This window comes from Schistocerca serialis, chromosome 6 (genome assembly GCF_023864345.2).
Source record: "Schistocerca serialis cubense isolate TAMUIC-IGC-003099 chromosome 6, iqSchSeri2.2, whole genome shotgun sequence".
Lineage (NCBI taxonomy): Eukaryota > Metazoa > Arthropoda > Insecta > Orthoptera > Acrididae > Schistocerca > Schistocerca serialis.
This window is the reverse complement of record NC_064643.1, coordinates 331,182,085-331,206,795: the sequence shown is the minus strand read 5'-3', so window position 1 is coordinate 331,206,795 and position 24,711 is coordinate 331,182,085. Positions and strand designations below refer to the sequence as shown.

The following is a 24,711-nucleotide window of genomic DNA, read 5'->3' as shown; positions in this document are numbered from 1 at the left end:
TGAAAATTTATTCTGGAATTATTCACTTAGCTTCAGAAGCTCTGAAGAAAGTTTTGGATGATGGTTCATTTCTAAACTTTGTGGTCTTTGGACACAAACTTTTCAGTATTCCAAGCTTTGAGTTATTTCTGCACCGGAATATGCCCTATTGTAAGTATTGTTGTGATTTCACTGACAATGACAGTTTGTCTTTTTCAATGAACTCGTCAACTTTTTCCTTGTTGCATAGCGGGCATTTTGAGAGCAATCACTATGAGTTGATCGTGGATGCTTATGTTCCCATCTTTGAAGTATGTGATCCATCTCCTAACACTGCTGACATCCAGGCATCCCTCTCAGTACGCATGCTGGAGTTGGAAATGAATTTAGATAGTAGATTTTACCTCATTAGGAAGGAAATTGGTGCCAGACATTTTGCAATTTTAGCCTAAGGCTATACAAAAGTAGTTAATGACCTTACAATGTGTCAACACATTTTATAGAGTTTCTAGATTATGATAAAGCAATCATTGAAATTGTTGATCCAACAAATGGTTTGCACACAAGTTTCAGTATCATCCTCTTGCACATAATTTTCAGTATGATTCTCTTAACATTTTTGCAGGTACTGCAGTTTTCTTAGACTTTTCCTTATAAGATGTTTTCAACATTCAAAGTCAGTGCTCATCCAGTACTCTGTTTCTGACTGATGTTAATACGTACTGGAAAATCATACCAGTATTGGCATGAGGAAAGATAACTCAACATATTATAGAAGCACAGAGCAGTGTATTGGCACATAAACAAGAGATAATTGAAAGTATTATAGAACCATAGAGTAGTGTATTGGCACATAAACAAGAACTGGAGAAAATCTCACAGATTTATTCTCATGCACACACGCACATTGCACGCACCCACTCCCTCTCTCTCTCTCTCTCTCTCTCTCTCTCTCTCTCTCTCTCTCTCACACACACACACACACACACACACACACGCTCTCTCTTTACAGAACTGCCATCATGCTTCACAGTGATTTTGTATTTCTGGAACATACAACAAACAATGAAAGAAACAGTTCTTACCTTGACTGAAGAAGCTGATGAGTCACTCTCATGCATTCCTTGGAACTGTTTGGCTAATCGTTTCACAGATGGCAAGAGATTGTAGACTTCACTATCTGATGAATTTATACTGCCTTCACTTGTTACCGACATCGTATCTTGTTTACATGATGAATGTAAATGTCGTTCTTTCATTGCTTGTCTAAATGTATTATTTACATCGCTTTCACTGTTATCTGATGCTGTGCTAACAGTTATTTCTGGACTTTTGTTCACAATCTCAATATGTGAAACTGTCTCACTGATATTTGTTTTCAAGTGAACTATATCAATGTTTCCTTCTGTTCTTGGTTTTGGCACTGGTTTAACATTTCGTTTGCTGTGTCCATTTTGGATAGTTTGTTGTGGTGTTTCAGATGTCACTTTATTTTCCTTTGGGTTGCTGCTGTTGTTTATTTGATAATTATGAGCACCTGTTCTCATTTTAACATTTCCGTTTTGTTTTGTATTGTCATTGTGTTGAACAAAAGTCCTTGCTGTCTCATGAATTTTATGTTTTACTTCAACAGTGTTATCAAGCCCTCTCGTTCCATTAATATTATTATTGTCTGAAACACTTATATTTGAAATTTTATTCTTAATTCCTCCATTTTGTCTTAAGCTGTTTATCTCTTGTGTGTATGCTTCTCCAACATCTTTCTGTGTACTGTGTGTGTTGCTGCTCTCCTGGCGATTCATACTTGAAACCTTAGTTTTCACAATCCTGTTCTGTCGTAAACTGTTTATATCATCTTCATATGTCTCAACATTATTCACAGTTTTTCCATTCAGGTCTTCTTTTGTTTTTGTTTTGCTAATCTCTTGAAGGTAAATTTCTGCAATTTTTGGTCTAATTTCACTTTTATTAGTATTAATACTTCTGCTTTTGCTATCATTTTTCACAATTTCAATTTTATGTAAGTTGTTGGAATTGTCTGACATTACAGCCTCTGCATTTTTCATCCAGAGTTGTTCAGTTTCATTGATGACACTCTGCCAACGAGCAATTTCACTTATCACTGTTCCAGGAGCCTGCAACAAATGGTTTGTTATGAGAACAAGCTAAAAAAAGTGATGTACAATGTTATATTTACATATAAAACAAGAGATCTGAGACTCACCGGAATTTCAGGATCACTCTCATAGTTAACAGAACTCTTTCTGTCCGATACTGGTACCTTCTCAGTGTTATTATGAGGTGCCTCCTCCTTGACACTTACCTGTAAAAAATCATTTATATTACTCCAGGAAGGCTACGTCTAGCGGATAGCTATCTTTTTCTTTTGTTTGTTTGCTTTTTTCATTACAAGACTAAGATTAAGACAGGCTAAATCCAAACTGTGATGGAAATTCAAACAATGCTTCAACCAAACTCGTGTTTAGTACAGTGTGAGGCAACAATACAGGGAAAAAATAGATTGCCACTTACCCTAAAGACGACACATTAAGTTGCCGACAGGCACAAGTAAAAGACACTTTTGCATTATCTTTCAGCCACAGCCTTCATGAGAAAAAGAAAGAGAAACGCACACACAATCATTCATACAAGCAAGTGCACCTCACACTCACATGATCGCCATCTCTGGCAGCTTGGACCAGAATCCAGTGGTGTGTGTGTGTGTGTGTGTGTGTGTGTGTGTGTGTGTGTGTGTTGTTGAAGGCTGTGGCTAATGTGTAAGTGTCTTTTAATTATATTTTTCTGCAACTTAACATGTCATCTTTACAGTAAGCAGCAATCTATATTTCCCTTATATTGTTGATATTCCAACTTGGAGTTTCTACTGTTTGACAGTGTGAAGCAATTTCTTCCAAAGGAAAACTATGACGGCTGATCCTTTTGGCAGAAAACATGACATAGGCTGTCAATAAAAATGATGCTGTGCTTAACATTTAAATTGTTAGTTTCTCCTACAGGGAGGAAGGGGAATAGTTTAAGGAAGGTTGAAAGTTGAGACATCTCACTCAGGTACTGAGAGGGGTCCACATATTGTGAGGTTAAGGGGGGACAAAGATGAAAGCGGAGAAGTCAGAGCAGTAGGTCAAAGAGCACTATGGCAGCTTCAGCCTAGAAGAGATAGAAGCATAGAGTGTGAATTAAATATGGATTAAAAGGGAGAGAAAAGAAAAGTTGAGAAAATAGTGCAAGTTAGGGCACACAAACACACACACACACACACACACACACACACACACACACACACACAGAGAGAGAGAGAGAGAGAGAGAGAGAGAGAGAGAGAGAGAGAGACGAGGAGGAGGAGGGGGAGGGGAGTGAGGATAACTGCAGGAGAGTGGTGGGATGCAAACAGATAAACAGATATCGGAAGGCAAGTTCCCATTTTCCGATTTCAGGAAAATCCAAATGGCCTGTGTGTTGTAGCATGAGTCAGTCTGTACAGTACGCTCAGCAATAAAGTACTGGATATCCACAAGAGGGATAGGTCTTCTGTTTGCATTCAGTGTTTAGCTGGTTTAGTGGTGGTAATTCCTACATATTGGACAAAGAGTAAAGGAAGTGACAGTTCTGAAAGCTAATTACAGTTTTTTCTACTTCAAACTGTCTATTGGCAGTACTTGGAATTTCACATCCTAAGTATAAGAACTGTCTTCTTGTGTATTTTTAGTTTTCACAAGGTGAATTTTTCTTTTGTTACCATTTAAATGTGTATTCCTGACGGCCTTGGGAGAGCCAGTCCTGACAAAACTCTACCATCTGGTGAGCAAGATGTATGAGACAGGCAAAATACCCTCAGACTTCAAGAAGAATATAATAATTCCAATCCCAAAGAAAGCAGGTGCTGACAGATGTCAAAATTACCAAACAATCAGTTTAATACAGACGAATGGAAAAACTGGTAGAAGCTGACCTTGGGGAACATCAGTTTGGGTTCCGTAGAAATATTGGAACACGTGAGGCAATACTGACCCTACGACTTATCTTAGAAGCTAGATTAAGGAAAGGCAAACCTACGTTTCTAGCATTTGTAGACTTAGAGAAAGCTTTTGACAATGTTCACTGGAATACTCTCTTTTAAATTCTGAAGGTGGCAGGGGTAAAATACAGGGAGCGAAAAGCTATTTACAATTTGTACAGAAACCAGATGGCAGTTATAAGAGTCGAGGGACATCAAAGGGAAGCAGTGGTTGGGAAGGGAGTGAGACAGGGTTGTAGCCTCTCCCCAATGTTATTCAATCTCTATATTGAGCAAGCAGTGAAGGAATCAAAAGAAAAATTCGGGGTAGGTATTAAAATCCATGGAGAAGAAATAAAAACTTTGAGGTTCGCCGATGACATTGTAATTCTGTCAGAGACAGCAAAGGACTTGGAAGAGCAGTTGAACGGAATGGATAGTGTCTTGAAAGGAGGATATAAGATGAACATCAACAAAAGCAAAACGAGGATAATGGAATGTAGTCGAATTAAGTCGGGTGATGCTGAGGGAATTAGATTAGGAAATGAGACACTTAAAGTAGTAAAGGAGTTTTGCTATTTGGGGAGAAAAATAACTGATGATGGTCGAAGTAGAGAGGATATAAAATGTCGACTGGCAATGGCGAGGAAAGCGTTTCTGAAGAAGAGAAATTTGTTAACATCGAGTATAGATTTAAGTGTCAGTAAGTCGTTTCTGAAAGTATTTGTATGGAGCGTAGCTATGTATGGAAGTGAAACATGGACGATAACTAGTTTGGACAAGAAGAGAACAGAAGCTTTCGAAATATGGTGCTACAGAAGAATGCTAAAGATTAGATGGGTAGATCATATAACTAATGAGGACGTATTGAATAGGATTGGGGAGAAAAGAAGTTTGTGGCACAACTTGACTATAAGAAGGGATCGGTTGGTAGGACATGCTCTGAGGCATCAAGGGATCACCAGTTTAGTATTGGAGGGAAGCGTAGAGGGTAAAAATCGTAGAGGGAGACCAAGTGATGAATACATTAAGCAGATTCAGAAGGATGTAGGTTGCAGTAGGTATTGGGAGATGAAGAACCTTGCACAGGATAGTGTAGCATGGAGAGCTGCATCAAACCAGTCTCAGGACTGAAGACCACCACCACCATAACAACAACAACAACAACGTGTATTGTGATTTATGACACTAGGAGTAACGACTGTGACACAACTTTAAATTTTGCCCTACATGTTTAAAAAAATCTTAATTCATCAGAGACGTTTAATTACTTTTGAGCACAAACTTCTTTGATCTACCTGTGTATTTCTCATATCTCCTTATGTTCTTCATAAAGGTGTCATAAAAGAGAGAGAAATCAACATGTTCCAACAGACAATAAAGAGAGTTTCTCCAGTAGAGCTACCAAAGTTACTGTGTTGATGTAATAACTTTCAGAGATTTAGGTCATTTGATCATGGAACGAGAGGAAAACGTAACATACACAAAGAACTATATTTTTTACAATGGACTCAAACTGTACAACCCGATTGCTCAGGAACTGGAAGAGAGAAACAAAACTAACATTTTGAAAATGGAAGTTAAAGCAAACCTCTCATATAATACAAACTATAAAATAAAAGATTACTTAAATAACACAAAGTAGGGACTGGAAAAAATTAAAAAAACTATACATCTCTGTTTTTCCACAATACAGGGTGTTACAAAAAGGTACGGCTAAACTTTCAGGAAACGTTCTTCACACACAAAGAAAGAAAATATGTTAGTGGACATGTGTCTGGAAACGCTTACTTTCCATGTTAGAGCTAATTTTATTACTTCTCTTCAAATCACATAAATCATGGAATGGTAACACACAGCAACAGAATGTACCAGTGTGACTTCAAAAACTTTGTAACAGGAAATGTTCAAAATGTCCTCCGTTAGCGAGGATACATGCATCCACTCTCCGTTGCATGGAATCCCTGATGTGCTGATGCAGCCCTGGAGAATGGCGTATCACAGCCGTCCACAATATGAGCATGAAGAGTCTCTACATTTGGTACCGGGGTTGCGTAGACAAGAGCCTTCAAATGCCTCCATAAATGAAAGTCAAGAGGGTTGAGGTCAGGAGAGCGTGGATGCCATGGAATTGGTCCGCCTCTACCAATCCATCGGTCACCGAATCTGTTGTTGAGAAGCGTACAAACACTTCGACTGAAATGTGCAGGAGCTCCATCATGCATGAACCACACGTTGTGTCGTACTTGTAAAGGCACATGTTCTAGCAGCACAGGTAGAGTATCCCGTATGAAATCATGATAACGTGCTCCATTGAGCGTAGGTGGACGAAACTAAAATGAGCTCTAACATGGAAATTAAGAGTTTCCGGACACATGTCCACATAACGTCTTTTCTTTATTTGTGCGTGAAGAATGTTTCCTGAAAGTTTGGCCGTAGCTTTTTGTAACACCCTGTATACTGTCAGACTATAATATAGGTTTGTGGTTCAGACTGTAATATATGTTTGTGGGACAAGGTTCTAAGATTGTCATTTTTGATAAGTGATTCTGCAAGCTTGGAAATGTATCCTGTCCCAAGAACTAAATTTGCACAAAACTTACTGTATCACAAAGCTTGAGACTGTATCCTGCCCCAAAACTAAATTTGCTCAAAACTTACTGTATCACAAACAGTTCATAGGTATCCACTCAAAGCTTTTAAGTATATTACTTTGACACCTAAGTGGTGAGCATAGTTCATTAGTTTATGCTAAGTTAATTTTTTATTTTATTTCTATGAATATTCATACTACCCTTTAGGTTCAGCGATCTGAAATTACTTCCTTGTTATGATAATATCCAGGGTATCCAATGAGTTACAAAAATATTTCTATTCATATGTCAACTGTCTTAGTGTTACACTGAAAATTAAAAAAAAACTATGGCAGAAAAATAGGAAATAAACTTTGAACAATGTTTATTCAACAGTGATGCCACCTATTACAATTTGTTTGCTTAGAAAATTTTACATCTGGCCTTGTAAATGGATTTATCCATCACACAGAGCCAACATCTGAGTTCGTACAACCATCATGAAATTGGTCAGGACAATCGACTTTTTAACAGCCCAGGATTGGGCCAAGATGGTCTTCATTATCGTGCAGCCATGCAACTGAACTACAGGACTCTTAATTCTACAGTTGCTTGTTGTGCTCTGCAGTACCCTGTAGAATTTCAAAAGGTCCAAATTCCTGGTGTGATCTTGTTTTCAACTTCGAAATTTCACACCTTCTTTTTCCTTTTTACTTGACTGGTGCATTTTGGTTCATAAATGAAAACATGTGTGGTATAGCATGGCCATGTTCTCCAGAGGCTATTAAAGTAGCTTGGCCATGTAAACCAGAAACTCAGCAAGTCACCATGTATCTTCTTCGTCCACAGATAGTAAACTACTGATGTGATTATATTGTGTAACAAGGGGAGGGGGCATCCTTGTGGGATCTGGTCAAGTTTACTACAGCCATGTTTAGGTTGTACTGAGAATTGTTTCAGGATCCCTACGCCAGTATGTTGGCTTTTTATCACCTTAGTAAGGGCTGCATGAGGGAGTGACAGAGAAATGATTGGGAACTTTATATGGGATCAGTTCTACAAAGATTTACTTCCATCTTGACTGCGTGGCAGCACTAAACCTGCCGCTGCATTAAGGAAATAATGTAATATCCCGCAAGCAGTGTGGAAACCAAATAAATCCAAGTTACTCAGTAACTGCTAAGTTTACAGTATTGCAGTTCTATACCTGTGTAGCACATTTGCAGAAATAATTACTGGAAATATGTGAGAATTATTGCAAAGAATAATACGTCCACACTTATCCCCTGTTCCCATCCTTCTTGCCCCTCCTTGCTGTCAGCTATTAACAGCAAAGGCGACAAACACATTTCTCACATTTGAATGTAAGAAATATTATTTATTTGAAAAGCCATTATTTCCATTTTCACGTCAACATACATACAATCATGCACATTCCGGTGTAAATGTTATGGCTTTGATCAAATACCAAGAGGTAATACTTAGCAAAGAATTAAAATATTACATTTTCTGTTGAAAGAGGGAACTGAATAATAGACTTCAGCTGGAAATTATATGGGAAGTGTGGCATATGTGAAAGATCACCATTATTATAATACTCCGTCCAAACAGGCCTCGGAAGGCCTAACAGTACCGACCGACCGCCGTGTCATCCTCAGCTAATAGGCCTCACTGGATGCAGATATGGAGGGACATGTGGTCAGCAAACTGCTCTCCCAGCTATTGTCAGTTTTAATAAATGTAAACATGGTCCGTAGTAGGCTGTAATGCAATGTTTATTTAATCATGGCTACTTTTTATTTGTAATTAAGACTGATTTGAAAATGACGTGAAATACAGATGTTACAAATGTGCTTGACAATGAAGTTTAGTTGAAATTAGCTAATTGCACAATTAAATAAACACTGCATTACAGCCTACTAAGGGCCCAAGTTTATGTTTATTAAGCATTTGGAGGCTGTGATCCCCAGAAATACAATTTTTTTTGTTTTCAGTTCTCATGAATGGGGCCACTACTTCTCAGATGATGACAAGCAGATACTTCTATCTGCTGTTAAATTCTTGGGATTACAGCTTGACAATAAATTCAACTGGGAGGAGCACACCACAGAACTGCTGAAGCGTCTAAACAAATCTCTATTTGCAATGTGAATTATGTCAGACATAGGGAGATACAAAAATGAAAAAGCTGGCTTACTATGCTTACTTTCACTCCATAATGTCATATGGGATTATTTTTTTGGGGTAATTCATCAAGCCAAGCTACAGTTTTCTGGACACAAAAACATGCAATAAGAGTTATATGTGGTGTGAACTCAAGAACATCCTGCAGAGGCCTGTTTAGGGAACTAGGGATACGAACTACTGCTTCCCAATATATTTATTCCTTAATGAAATTTGTCATTAAAATATATCACTTTTTCAAACCAACAGCTCAGTTCATGGAATCAATACTAGAAATAAGAATAATCTTCACAAGGATTTAGTCACTTATGCCTGTACAAAAAGGTGTGCATTATTCAGGAACACACATTTTCAATAACTTACCAGCAGCCATAAAAAGCTTAACAACCAATGAAATTCAGTCCACTGATGAATTTCTCAGTAGAACCAACTGCTTATGTTTGTTTGTTTGTTTGTGTGTGTGTGTGTGTGTGTGTGTGTGTGTGTGTGTGTACTGTAGTAGTTCTGTTATATGTTTACTACCATATAAATAAATAAAAAACATTTTTTAATCCGATCATTCCACTTGGGACCTGTGGAAGGTACATTAGCTTATTTGTTTTACTTGTAAATATTTGTAATGTATTATTGTTTTTCTGACATGTTCTGCATCCTGGAGGACCTTCTCACTATGGATCAATTGGAATGAAAGTAAGTCTAAATGTAATCTAATCAGTCAAGTAGCTGCTCAATTGACTTCACAAGGCCCGAGGACACCCCGCTTGACAACAACGCTCAGTAGCCTGGACAGTCACCTATCCAAGTACAAGCCAAGCTCGATAGCACTCAACTTCAGTATCTGATGGGAGTCAGTGTTACCAACTGCGGCAAGACTGTTAGCCATTATCAGGATAGCTCCACAAAAATTATTATTATAAATGAGCAGTTAGGAGCTATATGTATGTTACCTAGTTTCTTTAATAAACAATGATGTACTTCAGTCCTCAAAAATATGAAATGTAAGGCTTGAAATGAAAGATGTCATCAACCAGCACCTTACATTTTTTGTAGTTTTAATTCCCTCCTGAAAGTTACCACTACACATATGACACAGGTAATTGTTGTTATATGATCTCGAACACTTCACAGATTGATTTTGACAAAAACTATTACTTGTATAATTGTGTTTATTGTAATTAGTTCTCCATTTTTGGCTGCTTAGCAGTTCTGCATAACCAAATCTGTATGGCTAAAAAGAGTTAATTTTTCATGAACAGCTGACTCAGAAAGGAATAACAAATTTCTCAAAATGTAGTATTTATCTTTGTGCCAGTGTTTGTCAATGTACGTCTCAATTTCATTCTGCTAGCAACACATGCAAACCAGTCACATTGGCATTATATATGCTCGGCATATGCCACTTCTGCACCAGTGAGAATCTCATGACCTGGGACAATATTTGATGGTAGATCTTATATACATTTTATATGTGTTGTCTTGTATTTGCAACACTTTATATCAGACTGGCGGAATGACAGTTTTGGCTCCACTGGTATGTTCAAAGTTTTTGAAATGTTTGGCTGCAGAATAAGCTTGTGGTGGTGCTGGTGATTTTTCAGTTTCTCCAGTTAATGAACATTTGCTGAAAGGAGAAGTTTTCATTATTTAATGGGCTATAATTTTTCTTTCTATTATTCTACTGCACGCACACTTAAATATTTCCACACTAGCTCCGATTTCTCTTATTTTATCATGTTGATCATTTCTGCCTATGTCACACTCTGAGGAGAAAGTTGGTGATTGATATTTTGAAAAGCTCTCACCACAATGAAATATGCCTTTGTTTTAATAACTTCCCCTCAACTTGTGTATCATATCTGTGATGTCCTTCATCAATCCTATATGATATGGATCCCATACCATGCAGCAGTACTCTAGAAGAGATCGGACAAGCATAGTGTAGGCAGTCCATTTAGTAGATCTGTTGCAACTGCTAAATGTTCAACTGTTTTACTTCCCCCACAACATCACCTGTGTGAATCTTCCAGTTTAAGTTATTCATAATTGTATTCCCTAAGTACTTAATTGAACTGACAGCCTTTAGTTTTAAACAATGACAACTAAAGATTGGAATGTCAACAACATAAGAAAAAAGATAGATTGCTACTCTCACCGAAAGATGACACATTGAGTTGCAGAAAGGCACATCGAAAAGAATGTCACACATTTAGCCTTTGGCCAAAGCTTTCATTCACACAAGCAAACACACCTTACGAACATGACTCCCGGTGATGGCAGTCATGTATGTGTGTGTGTGTGTGTGTGTGAGGTGTTTGCATGTGTGAACGACTGTGTGTGTGTGTGTGTGTGTGTGTGTGTGTGTGTGTGTGTGTCCTCTTTTCTGAAACCATATAGCCATATGTAAAAGGAACACGGGACTTAAAATCCAAATCATAATACATGAAAAGTGTGTGTGCAGATAACAACTCAAATAATTGCAGTAATAATAGTCACTCTAATTCATATAGCTTGTATATAGTGTCCCGTTAAAAAGTGAGTTCCCAGTGCTACAGTAAGGCCTTAAAATTAAATGCAGTTCACAAAGTATTACACATAGTCAGAAATTTTCTGTAAAAACTAGAAGGAGCTATCCAAAAGATAAAGTGTTAGCTACTTCTGCAATTTTATTGTATACCTTTATGCTTCAATAATGTACTCCCTTCTGTGCTGTGTTCAGATTTATTTTATCTTTGTGATGGTCATGTTTTTTTCTTGTATCACAATACGTACTGTGTCTTTTCTAAATTGTATGATTTTTTGTGACAAATCACGGAAGTGAGAAAATGTATTGGCATTGCATGGTGAGGATCCCTGACTGTTGGAATAAATTTCTGTAAGAGCATCTACTCATAATTCTGAGGACCCTCTTCTGTGCCACAAGGACTTTATATGCAAATGACTGGTTTCTCCAGAATATGGTGCCATATGTCATAAGTTTGTAAATGGAAATATGCAAAGGTAGAGTTGGTTGGTACAATAGATTTATGAAGCGTAATGACTTAGCATGCAAACCAAAATATCTCAGAAAGAAAGCAAGTTCAGATGATGATTTTCAGGAATTATATAGGTCAGTTTGGTTTTACAAACTAAGAATGTTTTTAGGCAGTTGACCCTAAATAATGAATGAAAAGTGAGGTCATCCACATGAGTGCTAAAAGGAATCTGCTAAACTTCGGTTACACGATAAATCAGCCAAATCCAAAGGCCGTAAATTCAACTAAATACCTAGGAATTAAAATTATGAACAACTTAAATTGGAAGGAACACACAGAAAATGTTATGGGGAAGGCTAACCAAAGACTGCGTTTTATTGGCAGGATACTTTGAAAATGTAACAGATCTACTAAGGAGACTGCCTACACTAAGCTTGTCCATCCTCTTTTAGAATACAGCTGTGCGGTGTGGGACCTTTAGCAGATAGGATTGACGGAGTACACTGAAAAAGTTCAGAGAAGGGCAGCATGTTTTGTATTATTGTGAAATAGGGGGGAGAGTGTCACTGAAACAATACAGAATTTGAGGTGGACATCATTAAAACAAAGGCATTTTTCGTTGCGGCGGAATCTCCTCACGAAATTCTAATCACCAACTTTCTCCTCTGAATGGGAAAATATTTTTTTGACACTGACCTACATAGGGAGAAACATAGGTGTTCATTCTTTCCGCGTGCTATACAAGATTGGAATAATAGAGAATTGTGAAGGTGGCTCGATAAACCCTCTGCCAGACACTTAAATGTGATTTGAAGAGTATCCATGTAGATGTAGATGTAGATATGCAGCTTTGATTATTTGCAGATGCAATTGAACAAATGGCAAAAACTTCCAAATTACACTTCTGGAATCCAAAGTGACTTTTATTAAGATATTGTGTTTATTACCATGATCCATAATCCTCTTGTACATAAGCTTATCCAGAACTTTAGGAAGACTTGTTGGCAGTTTAACTGGCTGATATTTGGAAATCTCAGATTTATCATCCTTTTTGAAGAGTGGTGTGTCAATTGTATGTTTGAGTTATAGAGACAGTACCTTGATTCAGAGACTCATTCAATATGTGACAATGAACTTTAAGAATAAATTTACATATACATTGATTGTTATATTGTCCACATCAGTGGCATTTTTGTTTTCCATTTATTTTATTCGTTTCTTAATCATTTCTGTTGTGATACAGGGCACAGGTGTTTGGCTGGCTAATTTTGTTCTGTACTGATTTTGTAGAATGTTCAGGGCTTCAACCATAGACCATTTACAACCAGTCTGATCAGCCACTGTCCAAAATGGTTGTTGTACTATCAAAAAATGGTTGTTGAAGATACTGGCAACTATTTCGTCTTTTTCTAACACACTGCTGTTATAACTAACTTTGATACTGTATATATACTCCGAACTTTTGCATGTCCGCCTTTTTAACACCTTCCAAATTGCTTATATTTTATTATTTACATCTGATGAACATGCTCTTGGATTTCTAAATCACATTATTTAGCATTTTATACTGTAATGTGTAGTGCTCTGTGGCTCGAGGTTTATTGGAATTTCTGAGAAGTATAAGATTTACAGGATGTTTTGACTCCTTTAGTGAGCCACTGTCTTGAGCAATCACTAAGTTTGTTACTTTTTGACATTCTCTTAGGAAATACAGCTTCAAACAGGGTAACAAATTCAAAATCAAATTTATCATTGGCATTTTGAACCTGATATGCTTTGTTCCACTCCAGCTGCTGCAAATGTCTGCTGAATATCTGTAAATTTAACTGTTGATTAATGTAAAGGTTGGTTGATTTGGAGAGTAAAGGGACTAAACAGCAGGATCATCAGTCCCTGATTAACGTAAAGCAGCAGTGTTTTATTGAACTACAACCAACAAAGAATTATGTGGAAAAATACATACAGAAGTTTCCATTGCCGTGTTGTTAGTCTCACACTGTGCTTCAAGCGCCTTCTTTGTTTCAGAAATGGGTTCACGAACTTGAGCAATGCTAACGTTGTTGACCTAGAATCAAATTAAGCATACTATAATAGTCATCCATTTATTACCTAATAAGCAAATATTTGGCATAAAACTGAATCTTTGCACTTGATTTACTTCATGTCATCTGTGGTAGATTATATAAAATTAAAACAGAGAATGGAATAATTATTTTTTCTGAAAAACAGGTCACATCCCCTCACTCATAAATAGTAAGAAATGATGAAAAATGCAAACTGGATAGAATTACACATTATTATTATTATTATTATTATTTTACTTTATTTGGCCAGTTTTGTCTCAAATGAAAGGGGATAAGTCTGCAGGTCAGTTTCCTGTACCAACTTCACAAGAGATAATAAGTAATTCATTAACTCCACCAAAGTCAAACAAGCGTAAGACTTGTGTGGAGATTCATTCCTTGTGATATGGTTCATACAGTGAACCAATATTACTTAACTGCTATAATTTTACTGTTCTTCATCTGATCAGGATAATGAGAAACCTGCATATAGTTACAACTATGGAAACTGAAAAAAACTAATAAATACACACATTTAAATTATGTTATTAGTAATTCAAGACCCATATATAATTTTGTAGAATTACCACACATTTTAATGTAACAAATTAGTTCTCATTACGAAGATGGTTGTTGTCAAATCTATTAAAATGTTTGACAGTATAACCGATTTTTTGACTGCTAGTTGTATAAAAGCTCTTTGGCTGCTTCAACTGGTGTGCATTATCTTGGAAGCCACAGAATAGGCATGTGACATCTGGAAGTCTTTGTTCCTCCGTTTTTTTTTTTTTTTCTGCTAGGCAGGAAACATAATATTATAATATTATGTTAAGGCACAAGATACTGTAAGAGTATCAAAGATACAAATAAGTGTGGCTTAATTTTTTGTTTCTACAGTATGGTAATTCTACACTTACAGCTGTGTACGTTATCACACAGGTTAAAAACACCACCACCTCTTTTATTAGTCAGCATTTAGAACGGCTCCTTTGCGATTAACATGTTTGTAAGTTACAAGGAAATATACCAGTACAGTTAAACATTCATACAGGATAGTTCATCATAATGAAGAATCTTAAGGATTAGTGCAGTGTAATGTATAGTGTCTCCCAAAACGTATCCTCATTCCCAGTAACAGACTTATGACAGGCTAGACTTAAAGAGGAAGTATGATACAGTTTGTCCCTATCAGGTGAGACACATTATGAATGAAAAAAATAAAATAAAGTAATTAAATACAAAGATTCAGAATTTAATTAACATGAGACTGTAATTTGACATGTGAAACTAAATACAACTTCGAATAATGAATATACACCATATAGTTTCATACTGTTGCACATGTTTGCAATACTGTGATAGTCTTAATTCATTCATATTTGAAAAATGAATTCCTGTTTCTTTCCAAGTAATCCTGTCATACCAGAAGCAGCAGCACAGCTATTCTTTTCCTTTTATGTATCTTCCATTGCATGCATTCGACTAAACATGACCCTAAAATATTTGAACAACTGAAATAGATTTCCTATTCTCACTGCTCCTGTTTGTAACTCATTAATAATCCATCACTTTCATCATTACTTAAACAATAACCTTTTGTGACCTACTTTGCCATGTGGTTATTAATTTAGCCCTTTGATTATCTACTAAATGTGAGATATCTTTTGACATATCTTGCTAGTGGTATAAATGGAAGAGAGAACACTAACATCAAGGATCGATGGAACATAAATAAATAAATGTCTGCTGTGTGTTGCAGCATTATTACTGATAAAAGTTAGTCATGCTCATACTAAACATAGCATCATTTACTTTACAGCAAGGAGTTTTGACAAAGGAGAAAGACTTTAAACCCTAAAATACTACCAAAGCTTTACAGAAAAAGCATTACAAGTAGATAGTATTAAATTACTTACCATATTAAGAGCACTTTTTCTTGATGTACACAGCAGCCTGGATTTGCATGTGTGCATTTTACTCAGTGTAATGTTGGAATTCAGAAATAACAAATTCAAGAGTAAGGAAATGACTGACTCAGTGCTTTGTGAGATACAAACAGCCTGAACCGGTTGCCTAAAGTACTAGAAAAAAATTACTTTTCACTTCTCATGTTGTGTGAATAATTCCTTGATAGATACAGCAGATGCAAAATGCAGTAATGAAGTACAGCATCATAAAAACATTCACTTCAAAGACAAAATATTAAAATCTACTAGCCAGCTGATGAAACTGCAGCAGTCTGGGTAGATCTGGTAGAAATGAGAAAGAAAACTGTACTGTGTTCTGGAGCACGCCTGTCTTATACAGTACACATCTATACTCTGCAAACAACTGTGAATGCGTGGCAGAGGGTACGTCGCGTTGTACCAGTTGTTAGGATTTCTTCCCATTCCATTTGTGTGTGGAGCAAGGGAAGAATGATTGCTTGAATGCCTCTGTGCATGGATGTAATTATTCTAATCTTATCCTCATGATCCATATGTGAGTAATATGTAGGGTTTATAGGATATTTGAAGAGTCATCATTTAAAGCTGAGTCTTGAAACTAAATAGGCTCTCTTGGGGTAGATTTCTTGTATCTTCAGGAGCCTGCCTGTTCAGTTTCTTCAGTATCTCTTTGACCTTTCCCATGAATCAGACAAACAAGTGACCATTCATGCTACCCTTCTCTGCATATGTTCAGTATCCCCTGTTAGACCTATTTGGTACAGATCCCACATACTTGAGCAATTTTCTAGAATTGGTGACATGAGTGATTTGTAAGCAAAGTACCATCAGCTTTACCCATGACTGAACCTATTTGATCATTACACTTCATATCCCTATAAAGTATTACATCCAGGTACTTGTACATGTTAGCCTATTCCAACAGTGACTCATTGATATTATAGTCGTAGGATACTGAAGTCCAAAATTTTACATTTTACAACATTTAAAGCAAGTTGCCAATCTCTGCACCACTTTGAAATATTATCAAGATCTAACTGAATATTTATACTGCTTCTTTCAGACAGTACTTCATTATAAATAACTGTATCATCTGCAAAAAGCATGAGGTTACCATTAATATTCTCTATAATGTTATTAATACACAACATGAACAATAAGGATCCCAACACACTTCCTTGGGGCTCACCCGAAGTTACTTCAACATCTGACAATGACTCTCCATCCAAGATATCATGCTGCGTCCTCTCTAACAAAATTTCCTCAATCGTCACAAATTTCACTTGATACCCCATAATATGATATACTTTTGACAATAAGCGTAAGTGTGCCCTTGAGAAGTTCTTAGTGAGTTTTTGTTCCCTGCTTTAGCATTATCCCTGTCCTTAACTTTCTGTATCACTATTCCAAAGAAGGAGCTGCTAATTTTGAAATATACTGATTCTTCATCCTTTCTTGTGTGTTTATCTCAGCTCTGATCTAGTTGTTCCATTTTTGATGCGTAGTAATGTGTCCCTTTGCAACCTCCCACATTTGAAAATAACTGAGTATAATGACAGTGAAAAACTAATGTTTCTGGTTGATGCATAATAAATCATTGCATCAATGTGTTTATGTTTATGACTCAAAAGTGTATTCTACTATCTGCTGGATAATGCTGTATCATGTGAAGTAACACGGGTTCTCGACAATGGTCTGTTGTTGGTATGAAGTCTGTTGTTTGGTGCAAGGAAACAAAATACACATAGCATGTAAAATGATTCACATATATTCCTATAAATTTTAAATTTTGCAAAAAACTGGAGCTTAACAGCAGGCCCTATTAATGGGGACATGCTCAGCTGTGAGGTACGGCGTCTACATGGGTACATGTTAGACCACAAATCTAAAGGTTCTGGGATCCTCCGAATTGCTCGTACAATTTTCACTGGCAACTGACATGATTTTCACTCCTGTGAACGCTGTTTGTATGGAAATATCAAATGTCACAATGCTTCCGCTTCTTCCCACTATAATTGCGTGGATGAATTGGTTCTAGGGGCAGAGGCCTATCATTTTGGAACATGCCTATTAACAATCCTGACTTTGTTGGAAACATTTTGTTTTCATATAAGACCACCTTTCATCCTTACATATCACTCCAATGTTCAAATTCAGGGCTCACAACAGAGGTTCAGAACTGAATGACTGATGTGAGCTAAAATTGAGGTAATTGTTGTAACTGCGACCAGGACAGTTGCAGGGTAGCACTGATGGAAGGCGCGGAGAGGCCCGCGAACAATAACACAACAGAAAAGGACGGACATGACCAATGTAGGACAGAATGAATACGACAAGACCGAACAACAGAGTCACAAGGAAACAAACTCGTACACGAACCAGGAAGAAAGCAGTCTAGCGCAAGCAAGGTGTAAACCGACGTAAGCGAGATTAGACTGCCTGGATGAGCGAGTGGCCGGCGCTTAAGTACGCTCTCAGGGGTACCGCTATTGGCCGCTGGGACCACATGTTCCACTGTGCCGCCCCCACACTAAAAGCAGGCCAGGAGGCGTGTGCCGCTGCAGCTTATGGTGCAGAGACCTCTATGGGTCTTTGACGTCCATGACGTCTGGCGCGGATTCAAATTCCGCGGTACCAGAGTAATACCCAATACTGTTGCAAAAATATTTAAACTTTCTATTCATAAGAGCAACTAAAGTCTATGAAAACTGAAACCATCAACAATTTATAATGCAAAAATTAAAATTATGGACACATTCTTATGCACTATATGATAGAAAAGTTTGTCATAATGTTTTGTGCTGTAAATGTACAGTGTAGCCTCATATTGAAATGAAGCATAGATGATACACAGTTCACAAAACAAGAGATCTTTTGAAACATGTGAAGGTAAGATAAATAGATAAAGCAACTAATAAGGAGGTACTGAATCAAACTGAGGAAAAAAGAAATTTATGTCACAGTTTGACTATGAGAAGGGACCAGTAGATATTATGTCCTAAGTCATCAAGGTGCAAAGGAGGAAAGTATGGAGGTAAAAATTATGGAGGCACACCTAGGCAAAAACAAAGTAGGCCAGGTAAAATGAATGTAGGCTGCAGTAGGTATTCAGAGATGAAGGGGCTTGCACAGGATAGACTAATATTGAGAGCTGTATCAAACCAAATCAGACTGAAAACAAGAAAAACATCAATGACAGATTTTGTTTGCTATGTTCTTTGTCAAAAATTTAATACACTTACGTCTACTATATTTGCAAGGTGATCTTTGGACAGCTTCTTCTTTGGATCTACACAAAATAAAGGAAAAAAAGAGCTACAGTAAAAGTCTGTACACAAGTCTAAGGAGCATAAGAGCCTAGCTCATGAGAACAAGCAGCTAGTGATGTGTACCACAGATGGTAAGTAACTGGTGAATAAATGTCACACTGACATAGTGCTAAGGGTGCTGAATAAAAGAATGAACTGCAAATGGCAGTAAAGCTGCGTCCAGCCATTCCGATTTAGGTTTCCCGTGATTTCCCTTAATTGCTCCTGGCAAATGCTGGGGTGGTTACTTTGTAAGGTTATGGCCGATTTCCTTTCCCATCCTTGACACAATCCAAGCTTGTGCTCCATATCTGATGACCTCTATGTCGAAAGGACATTTAATAGTACTCTGAATCTTAAAAATTAAACCACTCTAATTTTCCAATCTTTCCATATACCCTCGTCTTTTCTGATTACAGATTTGTAGTGACTTTACATCCCTCCAGCATTTGCACATCTGGCTCTTCTCTGCTTGTACTTTGTATCGATTTCTTTTAGTGAATAAATGAAAAGAAACACCAAAGTCTAGAAAGGGAACCATGTTTTATGATTTTTGCTGCTATCAGACTGTTTCAGTTGTTCCTGTTTTGGCCAATGGTATTTATATTATCAGAGTCTCTGTCAGACATCCTTATCTGTCTGTCAATCATCACCACCATCATCATCACTGTTCTGACATAGGTATTCTGCTAACATATTTTGCCGTCTTACAAGGAGTTATAACTTTTGTGTGATTGATTCTGCAGTATATATTATTCCTTCTTGTATATCTACGTAAGGCAATATATAAAAATCCAACTATGGAAACAAATGTGAGATGTCCTGTAAGTGAAAGTTAATGAATAATTCTTAGGAAAATTGTTTACAAATGCTATTGAAACCGTTTTGTATCATTTCTTAACATATATTTGTTTGGAAGAAAATTCTCTCTCTCTCTCTCTCTCTCTCTCTCTCTCTCTCTCTGTCACACACACACACACACACACACACACACACACACACACACACACACACACACACACACCTCATTGTAAATTTTTTCTTGGTTGCATAAAATGCATAAAGAAAACAGAATATTTTACTATGGATCTCTGTGATTTTCTTAGAGAGTACAATTTATTTACACAACAGTGGTTGACATAAAAGTACAGTATCAGATTATAAGTGATCAAGAATCAATACATTATTGAGTTATAATGTATCTGTTACACAATGCCACAGTAAAACAGTTTGCACATGTACTGCAATTATTTTCAGTTGAGCTTTTATGTCTAGATAAAACACTTTAATAACAACATATTGATTTTTGTGCATGCATGTGTTTGCGGTGAACGGAAGTCATGCATGGAGTAGTAAGTGCTCAGTAATGCAAATTATACAACAATGGATTTTAAATAAAGCATACAACATGAACTACAGGAGAAGCAAGATACAGTAGTGCAAAGTTCAGGTTCTACAATAGATAATTTCAGATGTCATGCACAACTCACTTTAGTAGTTACAGATTACAACAGCATTCTGATTTACAAGTAAATACAAGAGGTTCTGCAACAGCTCTTCATTAATAAAATATGCAGCAAACAAAAATCATACATACCGCAGGTTTTCAGAATTTATGATAAAAATTAAGCTTTACAAAGTTGCATACTTCAATGATGATAAAAATGCCATAGTATTAAACAAATAGTGGAATGGTAGGGCACAGCAGTTTCTGAAAATACATAGTGTATGCTTAATTGTGCTACTTTAGAAGGCTTAATGCACAGAACTGTAACTCAGTTATTTATTGATCAAAGAGATGTCAGGTAATCATGTCCCCTAAACTTTCGAGTTCTGAGGCTCCCTCCCATTCTAATATTAGTATCTCCATTTCTTGGTCTGTTCAGCTTGAAGCTTTCAGATCTTCGAATTTTGGATAAAGGTTCCAGAGTCCTCTCAACCACCTGAGGGACTTTAGGAGGAATAAGCCGGAGTGAGTGAGAAGCTGACTGGCTTTCAACCAGAGAATCCAGAGAACTACTGTAACCTGACTCCGAATGAGGGTTTGTCCGCTCAGCATCCAAAAAGCGACGTCCAGTACTGGAGTTGCTGACCTTATGTCTTGAAATTTTATCTAGACTAGATTTTCCTGCAGCTTCAGCATGATCATCAGGTTCATAGAGAGGATTCATTTTGAAATGTGGGGAAGCACTTCGTGACCGTAATGATGCATGGTGAATGTCTCTTTCCATAATTTGCTTTTCCAGACCATATACTGCAAAATGTGCAGTATCACTTACCTGGGATGTATTATTTCTTGGTGTTTGTTCTCTTGCCATGTGCCGACTGGGTGGCTGTGATTTTTTTTCAGGCTCTGGTGTTTTGGAATTTACATAATAATCTCTCCCGTACCTAAAAGCAAAACACAGTATACTGAAATATTCTTTATTGTATTCTGAAAGAAGCAATAAAACATAACAGTAAATTACTTATAATCTTGAGTTCACTATGGAGAGCTTGAAAACAGCTGTTAATGCGCTACAAAGACCTTCTTTGCTTGATATTATAGTTATATTTATTTTCAATAGTTTCATTACAGTGTTTCTCCCTACAGCAAACATGAGAAGGAATGTTACTTGTGGACTGCTGCTCTCCTATGTAGTAATCAGATTTTTATCAATCACAGTCTGGATTTTAAAAGTACTTCTTTACTGAGGCAGCTGTTCCCTGAGGAAGCAATAAAATTTTGAAATGATGGAACTATCACCAATTGGGAACTTTGGTGACTTATCAAAGGCATTTGATTGTGTTATGATTAACATTCTATCACAGAGTTAAGTTTTTATGTGTTATGTGGCTACGCACATGCCTGGCATAGTTCTTTCTTATTCAAGACACAGGAACACTGGGATATTTGAGAAATACAAGTACAGATACCACCTGCATGGGAAGAAATCACAATGACCCTTCCACTAGATTGGAACGTGGGGCCATCCTGTTCTTGCTCTTTGTTCATCATCTTACGAGTTCATTAGAATCAGAAGGCAGAATTAGACCTTTCTGCAGATGGTTCAAACATTAACATCAAGCTGAGCAAAGAAGCATCTCAAGGAAAGATAGTAAATGATACAATATGTGATCAAAAGTATCTGGACACCCCCAAAAACATGTTTTTCATATTAAGTGGATTGTGCTGCCACATACTGCCAGGTACTCCATATGAGCAGCCTCAGTAGTCATTAGACATTGTGACAGAGAGCAGGTTGCAGCGCTCCACAGAACTCACAGACTTTGGACGTGGTCACGTGATTGGGTGTCACTTGTGTCATACGTCTGTATGCAAGCTTTCCACCCTCCTAAACATCCCTAGGTCCACTGTTTCCAATTTGATAGTGAAGTGGAAATGTGAAGGGACATGTACAGCACAAAGCCGTACATGCCGACCTCGTCTATCGACTGACAGAGACTGCCGACAGTTGAAGAGGTTCATAATGTCTAATATGCAGACGTCTATTCAGAACATCACACAGGAATTCCAAACTGCATCAGGATCTTCTGCAACTACTTGGACAGTTAGACTGAAGGTGAGAAAACTTGAATTTCATGGTCAAGTGGCAACTCACAAGCCACACATCATGCCGGTAATTGCCAAATGACACCTCGCTTGGTGTAAGGAGCATAAACATTGGATGATTGAACAGTGGAAAAACGTTGTGTGGAGTGATGAATCACGGAACGCAATGTGGCAATCCGATGGCAGGGTATGGTGAATGCCCGGTGGACTTCATCTGACAGTGTGTGTAGTGCCAACAGTAAAATTCGAAGGTGGTGGTGTTATGGTGTGGTTATGTTTTTCATGGAGGAGGCTTCCACCCCTTGTTGTTTTGTGTGGCACTATCAGAGCACAGGCCTTCACTGATGTTTTAAGCACTTTCTTGCTTCCCACTGTTGAAGAGCAATTCAGGGACGGCGATAGCACCTTTCAACATGATTGAGCACCTGTTCATAATGCACGGCCTGTGGCAAAGTGGTTAAATGACAATAACATCCTTGTAATGGACTGGCCTGCACAGAATCCTGACCTGAATCCTATAGAACACCTTTGAGATGTTTTGGAATGCTGACTCTGTGCCAGGCCTCACCAACCAACATCAATACCTCTCCTCAGTGCAGCACTCCATGAAGAATGGGCTGCCATTCTCCAAGAAACCTTCCAGCACCTGACTGAACACGTCTGCGACAGTGGAAGCTGTCATCAAGGCTAAGGGTGGGCCAACTCCGTACTGAATTCCAGCATTACTGATGTAGGGCGACAGGAACTTTTAAGTCATTTTCAGTCAGGTGTCTGGATACTTTTGATCACATAGTGGTTTTTCATAAATGGTCTAGTTTCAACATAAATAAATAAAAATTGAAAAAAAAGTCCTAGCGCATTCAGTTTAGGACTGTAAAAAATATCCCACAAAAGAGAAGAAGAGAACAGAAGTTTTAGGAAAAAATGTATGGCATGTTGTTTATGATCTTCTGCCACATTAATAATTGTTGTGTGACTAAGTAATTTTCATAGCAATTGGACAGTAGGAGTTTCATTGCATGGTGGGACAGGCAATAAGGAAGTTAGAATCATTGCCACAAAAGAAGGCAGCCAAGACTTTTGGGAATAATAAAAAATCCACAACAAATTACAAAGTTGCCCTTGAAGTTATTGGAGTAATGCTATTGGCTAATGGCTGTAGCATGTCTAAGATCATTCACTTTGCATTTGTCTATTTATTGGTGCAATATAGCATAATATTCTGGAGTAATTCTGTTAAAAGAGAAGCATGAAAGCTCACTTAAAAAGTTAGGATTGCTGATTTGCTATTGATGCAAGCCTCATGTTCAGAGGAAACTGTTCCATTCAGCCAGTAAACAATAGATAGACAAAGGGTCTTTATGTAAGCTGTAATTCAGTGTCTACTGTTGAGAAAGGCCTCCATTACCTTACAATTACTGTTCCCCATCAACTCCCTCAATAAATATAAACCCTGCTGTGATACCTAGCAGACTGTCAAGATTACAATGATCTAGTGGTCAGTAAGTCTGTTCACCATTGTGGTCAGGGCTCCACGTGGCTGCTTTGCACATCTATCACAACTAATCAAGTTGTGTGATTTTGTTTATATTACTATGGCAATGGCTCAAGGTTGGTACAGTTCTAGACAAAAATGGTTTTCAGTCCGTCCTGATGACAACCTTTGGTATTAAGTATTACATATTCTACATGCTTGGTGGTCTCCTCACTATGGACGTATGGAACAAAAAGTATATATCTATCTATATATAGATGGGTAACAAGTGAAACCTGGGAACAGCATTGCCAGCTGTCAGGGTTCTTCTCTCGCTTGGAAATCAACTGAGCTACCCAGTGCCTCAAAGTTTTCCGATGTATCAACTGAGTACTATTTTGAGACCAGTAATGTTACTATTTAAACCACTACAGAAAGTAAAAGGAAAAATTGTACATAATACACGTTCACATGTTCTCACTTCTGCAGCTTGAAAAAAATAGGTGAAAATATTCTTGCAATAATGCCCAATCCTGAGACTGTTTAAGATTTTGTGCTATGTAACCAACAAGTTCTGTGACCAAAATATTCTAATTTAAGGATTGCCGCAGATTTTTAAGTAGTAATTAAAACAGTGCTCTTTC

General features: G+C 37.4%; 1 protein-coding gene across 1 annotated transcript in view; it reads right to left on the bottom strand.

The window, feature by feature from the left end:
• Positions 1-24,711, bottom strand: part of LOC126484449 (uncharacterized) — a 397,416-nt gene that overhangs the window by 10,644 nt on the left and 362,061 nt on the right. Inside the window, exons 15-18 of the mRNA XM_050107970.1 lie at positions 21,320-21,431; positions 13,687-13,788; positions 2,204-2,302; positions 1,065-2,114 (exon numbers count right to left, since the gene is read on the bottom strand). Of these exons, the coding sequence (XP_049963927.1) occupies positions 1,065-2,114; positions 2,204-2,302; positions 13,687-13,788; positions 21,320-21,431 (1,363 nt within the window). The remainder of the gene's footprint in view (positions 1-1,064; positions 2,115-2,203; positions 2,303-13,686; positions 13,789-21,319; positions 21,432-24,711) is intronic.